This window comes from Haliaeetus leucocephalus, unplaced genomic scaffold, assembly GCF_000737465.1.
Source record: "Haliaeetus leucocephalus isolate CR32 unplaced genomic scaffold, Haliaeetus_leucocephalus-4.0 Scaffold336, whole genome shotgun sequence".
NCBI classification, from domain to species: domain Eukaryota; kingdom Metazoa; phylum Chordata; class Aves; order Accipitriformes; family Accipitridae; genus Haliaeetus; species Haliaeetus leucocephalus.
This window is the reverse complement of record NW_010972772.1, coordinates 14,804-21,134: the sequence shown is the minus strand read 5'-3', so window position 1 is coordinate 21,134 and position 6,331 is coordinate 14,804. Positions and strand designations below refer to the sequence as shown.

The following is a 6,331-nucleotide window of genomic DNA, read 5'->3' as shown; positions in this document are numbered from 1 at the left end:
GGGGGCGGCCCCCCCCCCGCCGAGCCCCCCAGGACCACGGCACGCTGGAGCTCCAGGGATGCTGGGGTTCCCGGTGGCACCGTGAGATCCGGGACAGGGGCACAGGGAGGGGGGCAGGATGGGAGGGGGCTGGAGAGGAGGGAGGATGGGGGGACACTGGGTGGTATGGGAGGGGGATCAAGGCATGGATGGATAACGGGGGGCACTGGGAAGGGTATGGGGGGGGCACCACAGAGGGCCTGGGCTGTGCCCCCCCATGCTCTCCCCCCACAGCAGGTGAGCCACGGCCGGACCCTCGCCCACCACAGCCTGGAGGACCAGGCAGCAGCCCCCCAGCCCTCCCTGGCCCCGGCCCAGCCCCCGCCCTGCATCCCCACTCTGCCCACTGTGAGTTACGTCGGGGGTCAGGGGGCGCTGCGGGGGGGCAGCAGGGGCGGCACTGATCCTGTCCTCACAGGAGGTGCAGAAGGCCGGGCAGCTCAACAGGACCAAGATCGCTGAGGGTGGAAGGAAACTCAGGTGGGGGCTGGGGTGGGGAGGGGGCTGGGCGAGGCTGGGGTCCTGGGAGGGGGTTCCCGGTGGCAGGGGGCTGTGGTCCTGCTCCAGGGGGGCTGTGACAGGTTGGGGTCCCGGGGGGGGGGGGGGTCGGTCCTGGTGCAGGGGGCTGTGCCAGGCTGGGATCCCTGCAGGGGGTGCTGTGCCAGGCTTGGGGAGGCTCATATTGAAGCAAGGGCTCTCTGTCAGTCTGGGGGGGGCATGCCAGATTTTTGGGGGGTCCCCACTTGAGCAGAGGGGTTTTGCCAAGCTGAGGGGGCCATGCCAGCCTGGGTAGGGGCGAGTTTATGCCAGGTGGGGCTGTGCCAGCTGGGGGTGGGCATTCCAGCCTGGGGGGGGGGGGTCCAGCCTGGCCCATGACTCTTCACAGCTGAGGGGCTCCAGACAAGCGATGTCCCTGGCACACAAAGGCACTTTTGGCCGTGCCAGGCTGGGGGTGAGGGAGCGGATCTGGGGTGCTGCCAGCGCCCAAATGATGCCTGGGGCCTGTGTGGGGATCTGCTAGGGCAGGGGGCACCCAAACCTGCCCCCAGCCCTGGCTGGGGAGGGTTTGGGGGTGTCCCTCACCTGCTGCCCCCAGGAAGAGCTGGGGGGTCTCCTGGGTGGTGCTGGCCGGGAACAGCCTCATCTTCTACAAGGAGTCCAAGGGGCCGGCACCCACTGCCTGGGTGAGTGGGGGGGGCACGGGGGTGGGCTGGGAGTGTGGGGGCATGCCAGAGCGTGGGGAGGTATGGGGGGGACAGTGGGGACAGCAGGCAGAGAGAGCTGTGGAGGAATATGGGGTGCTGTGGAGACACAAGGGGGACAGGACACTTGTGATGCCTTGTGCCCCCCCAGTGCCCTGCCAGCAGCTGTCCCGAGAGCAGCGTGGACTTGCGGGGGGCTGCCCTGGATTGGGCCCGTGACCTCTCCAGCAAGAAGAACGTCATCCATGTGAGTGGGTTGGGACCCCAGACTCTGGATGTGGGAGTGCCTCAAGTGCACAGCCTTGGGGACATGGGGCTCTCCATAATGGTCCGAGCATCAAAGGGATCCTCCTAGATGCAGCCCATGGAGAAGGGGACCCCAGCGCCCAGCATGTACAGGAACCCCCAAAATGGGATGAAGGGGTGCCACTCATATACTCTCCTGGGGTGTGGGTGGGGGGCATAGGGACACCCTTGGGTTAGGGGCACCCCTGGAGCCCACCATTGGGGAGGGAGTAGGGCACCCCTGGAGTGCCTGGGTCCCCCTGACCCCTGTAGGGGTCCCCAGGGGTCTCTGCCCCCCCCCATCCTGCTGCCCCCCCTGCCAGCTCCGCACTGTGACGGGTAACGAGTTCCTGCTGCAGTCGGACCAAGAGGCCACCATCCAGGAGTGGTCCCGGGCTATCCGGGGGGTCATCCGCCGGCTGGTGAGTGCCTGGAGGGGGGGAGGAGGCAGTGCTCCATGGCTGCCCCCAGCCCTGTTGGCATCCCCAACTATCGCTGACCACCGTGCCACCCTCCCACAGGACCTGGAGAACCCTGTGGACGTGCCTGTGGGTTGGCTGCACCGCGGGGACACCGGGGGGGAGCTCAGCGGGGATGAGGACGAGGCACCGCGGGTCACTGAGGGGGCCAGGGCTCCAGGTAGGGCTGGGGGGCCGAGGGGGGGAGCCGGCCTCGGGGCTGGTGTGACTGTGACCATGACCGCACTCTGGGCCCACTGTGCCCCCAGGTGCCCCCCACACCCCCGATGCCTCAGAGAAGAAGCGGGTGAAGAGCAAGCTGAGGCGCTTCATCATCAAGCGGCCCCCGCTCCAGAGCCTGCAGGAGAAGGGGCTCATTCGAGGTGGGACTCCCCAGCTGTGGGACCTCCTGCTAAGTCCCACCACACCCTCGGGACCTCCCCAAACCCTCCCACAGCCTCCCTCTGCCCCCAAAGTGGGAGAGGAAGAGGGTGCCTGAGAGCTGTTGAGCCTTGGCTGCCTGTCCCCAGTGGGTCCCAGTGCCTCCCCACCGTCCAGTGTTCCTGCCCTGAGTCCCTGTGCACCCATGGGTCCCAGTGTCCCTCCCAAGTCCCAGCATCCCTTCCTGGTCCCTGTCCCCCTCCTGATCCCAGTGTCTCTCCTCCACCCCCTGCCCCGAGTCCCAGAATCCCCCCCTCGGTCTCTGTGCACCCACCGGTCCCAGTGTCTCCCTCCAGTCCAGTATCCCTTCCTGGTCCCAGTGTCCTCTCCCAGTCCTGGTGTCCGTCCCTGCCCTCACCACCACCCTCCCAGTCCTCAGCATTCCCTCCTGGTCCCTGTACCCTGCTCCCAGTCCCATTTGCCCCCCACCAAGTCCCAGTGCTCCCCCATCCCAGTTTGCCCCAGCGCAGCCCTCTCCCAGACCAGGTGTTCGGGTGCCGCCTGGATGCCCTGTGCCAGCGGGAGAGCACCACAGTGCCCCGCTTCGTCCGGCTCTGTGTGGAGGCCGTTGAGGAGAGAGGTAAGGTCGTCCCAGCCGGCAAGCCAGCATGCCCCCCCGAGCTGGCACGGACTTCCCCCACCATGTCTCGCCCCCGTCATTGTCCCCAGGCCTTGATGTTGACGGGATCTACCGGGTCAATGGGAACCTGTCTGTGATCCAGAAGCTGCGTTTTGCCGTGGACCGGGGTGAGGAGACTGGAGGGGCACAGGATGGGGGTGCTGGGGAGGGGACAGGGGAACTGTGTTGGAGCATATGCCCACGGATAGGGGAAGGCGGTTTCTCCCCCCGTGAGCCCTCCTTTGTCCCCACAGAGCGAGCCGTGACCTCGGACGGACGCTATGTCTTCCCTGAGCAGCTGTGCCAAGGTCAGCTGGGGTGGCTGGGCAGGGGGTGGCCCTGGCGGTGCTGGGGCCTTGGGGGGCCCAGGCGCAAGCTGACTTCCCCTGTTCCTCCCAGAGGAGCGACTCAGCCTGGCAGACCCCGAGTGGAGCGATGTCCACGTGGTGACCGGTGCCCTCAAGCTTTTTTTCCGGGAGCTGCCCGAGCCCCTAGTGCCCTACGAGTTCTTCAACCCTTTCATTGAAGCTATCAGTAAGTGCCCCCCTGCAGTGCTCTCCATTGGCATCCCCAGGATATGGGTGTTGGGGGGCAGGGGAGCCACTGTGTCTGACTGCTGTGTTTCCCCCCCAGAGCTGCCAGACCCCCAGGAGCAGGTGGAGCGGGTGGCTGAGCTGGTGAAGAGCCTGCCCCCCGTCAACTATGCCACCCTGCGCTACCTCCTGGCTCACCTCTGCCGGTAAGGGGAGGGCCACTCCTGGGCTGGGGGTGGCTGTGGAATGGGCTTAGAGCTGCCCCACAGATGGATGGGCTATGGGGTAGTATGGGGTAGCTGGGGGGCATATAGGGTGGCCCTGGTATGCCGGGGAGGTGGGGGAAGGATCAGGGCATGCCAGTGATGAAGCCCTGGCACATGGACCCCCTGGGGTGATGGAGGGAGGCCTGGGCGGATGGCATGCATGGGACCACCCTCCAACCCTGCACATTCCCAGGGTGATGGAGCGGGTAGATGTCAACCGCATGACACGCCAGAACATCGGCATCGTGTTTGGGCCAACACTGCTGCGGCCGGAGCGGGAGCCGGGCAGCCTGGCGGCGGGCATGGCCCAGCAGAACAAGGCCGTGGAGCTGCTGCTGGCACACTTTGACCGCATCTTCCCTGCGCCCCCCTGAGCCTGGTCCCCTGCCCCCCCAAGTCAGGTATGGGTGCTCTGGCTGCCAGTGCCCCTTCCTGCCCCCCCAGTCCTCCCTGCCCCATGTACCTTCAACTCTGCAGTAAACAGGCACCTTCCCTGGGACTACCAGTACCTCCTGCTCTGACCAGGGTTGGGGGCATCTGTGGCACCAAGAGCCACCCATCTCCCACTGCCTCCCCAGAGAACGTCATCATCCACGCATATGGCAGCCCCCAAATGCCCTTCTCTCTGCCCCCTGCCGTGCCCCGTACACCTCCCCAAGGTCATTACAGTGCTGATTTATTTCCACCATTCATTAAATACATATCTGTTGCCGTCAGATCCCCCCCAGGAAAGGCCCCCGGCTCTGCTGGCAAAGCCAGTGCCAGAGCAGAATCCGGCCATACCAGGGCTGGGTGTCTCTCCGGGGAGTGCCCTGGGGTGCCTGCACACTGCTGCAGCCGCCACCAGCCCCTGCAGACCACAAGGTGGCCACCACCACCAGGACTCCTGCCTGCAGGAAGCAACAGTCAGTGTCTATGGGAGCTGTCAAAATGCCCCATCAGGGTCACCATCCCTCCCAGGGCCTCCCTGTGTCTCCCAGTTTCCCATCCCTGTGTGTCCCCCAGACTCCTGCTCACCAGTTGCACCAGCAACTCCCAGTTCCCAGGCAGCAGCGTCCACTGGATCTGTTCTTGGTCCAGGGCAGGCAGGAGGTGGAGGGCAGGCAGGGGCCCAAGAGCTCCAGGCAAGAAGAGGCAGAAGGGGAGACACAGGAGACTTGGGAGGCACAGAACCCAGGGGGGTACAGCTGGATCCCGGGGGGCTCCCAGGGAGACACCAGCCCTGCTTTGGGCAGGGACTGATCCAGAGGCTCATCAGGGTCTGGGAGGGACCCACTGATGCCCAGGGGGGGTCTGCTGGTGTGACAGGGCAGCCCTGGCTCTGAGTGGTGGCTGGTGCCTGTGTCATATAGCCTTAGAAACCCCCAGGCATCCCAGTGCAAGGGTCCCATCCTGGGCTAGGTGGGGGTCCCAGAGGGTGGAGGGTGTCCCAGGAGACACCAGGAGGTGTGCAGGTGGGTGGTGTAGGAGCTGGAGTGGGAGAAGCATTTCTAGCAGTCAGCACAACAGCAGGGCTGCTTGCCTGGAGGAGAGTGGTTCAAAGGCACTGGGCAGGGGCTGGGGGGTGGCCCAGGGGCAGAAAAGGGTGTAGGGGATGGGGTTTTTTAGGGAGTGGGGACCTCATGCTATGAGTCTCAGACAGGCTCAGAGTGATGGAAGGGAGGGTACAGAGGTGATGGATGCACGATACGGGGCAGGGTGATGTGGGCTCACGACTGTGGATGTGCATATGGTGCCAGGACTTGGTTTTTCCCACACCAGGCACAGGGGAAGCATCACCCCGTCCTCCCTGCCCCAACTCCCCGCCTGCAATGAGACAGCAGCTCAGGGCCCCCTCTGACCACCACACAGCTCCCCTAGCCCTGACCCCTCAGCATACCTGGCTGGGTAGGGGGCTCCCAGGTGCCCCTTCCTCATAGACCTCGGGTGCTGAGAGCAGGGCTCTGCCCAGGGCAACTTGGGGTGCTGGGAGGACAACGACCTGGCTTGGCCCATTCTCGGTGGCATTGTCAGGTGTCAGAGCTGGAGCAGAAGGAAGCAGGTAGTCAAAGGCAGTGATGGTGGAGATGGACAGACAGCCCAAATCCCCAGCACCTAAACCCCTGGGCACCCCCGATACCTCCTTCCCCTGCTGCCCTCACCCTCGATCACCCCGGGGTGACAGAGGGCACAGGTAGAGCTCAGCTCCTGTATCCAGCCCTTGCCCGCCCCAGGCTCCCCATCTGCCCGTGAGAAAGTGCCCAAGGCCAGCAGCCCCTACCACCAGGGGACCCCCACCCTGCTCGGGTCACACCTTGTGTCAGGGGGGGTGCAGCAGTCCCCCCTCAGCCCCACAGGCAAAGGGTACCACAAGGACTTGGGCCTGGAGCTAGCCTGGGACACTGGGTATGGTGAAGGGGTGTGAAAGAGGTTGGGAGCCCCCACTGCACTCACAAGACCCTCTCCCCTCCAGGGACACTCAAGCCCCACTCCTGCTGCCTCATCTGCG

General features: G+C 65.4%; 1 protein-coding gene across 1 annotated transcript in view; it reads left to right on the top strand.

Moving 5' to 3' along the window:
- ARHGAP9 (Rho GTPase activating protein 9) overlaps positions 1-4,217 on the top strand; it is a 6,161-nt gene extending 1,944 nt beyond the window's left edge. The window contains exons 3-16 of the mRNA XM_010571507.1: positions 16-81; positions 277-387; positions 458-519; positions 1,136-1,223; positions 1,393-1,488; positions 1,850-1,948; positions 2,048-2,165; positions 2,254-2,367; positions 2,907-3,005; positions 3,095-3,172; positions 3,299-3,352; positions 3,444-3,578; positions 3,678-3,783; positions 4,037-4,217. Of these exons, the coding sequence (XP_010569809.1) occupies positions 16-81; positions 277-387; positions 458-519; positions 1,136-1,223; positions 1,393-1,488; positions 1,850-1,948; positions 2,048-2,165; positions 2,254-2,367; positions 2,907-3,005; positions 3,095-3,172; positions 3,299-3,352; positions 3,444-3,578; positions 3,678-3,783; positions 4,037-4,217 (1,407 nt within the window). The remainder of the gene's footprint in view (positions 1-15; positions 82-276; positions 388-457; positions 520-1,135; positions 1,224-1,392; positions 1,489-1,849; positions 1,949-2,047; positions 2,166-2,253; positions 2,368-2,906; positions 3,006-3,094; positions 3,173-3,298; positions 3,353-3,443; positions 3,579-3,677; positions 3,784-4,036) is intronic.
- Positions 4,218-6,331: the final 2,114 nt, after the last annotated feature.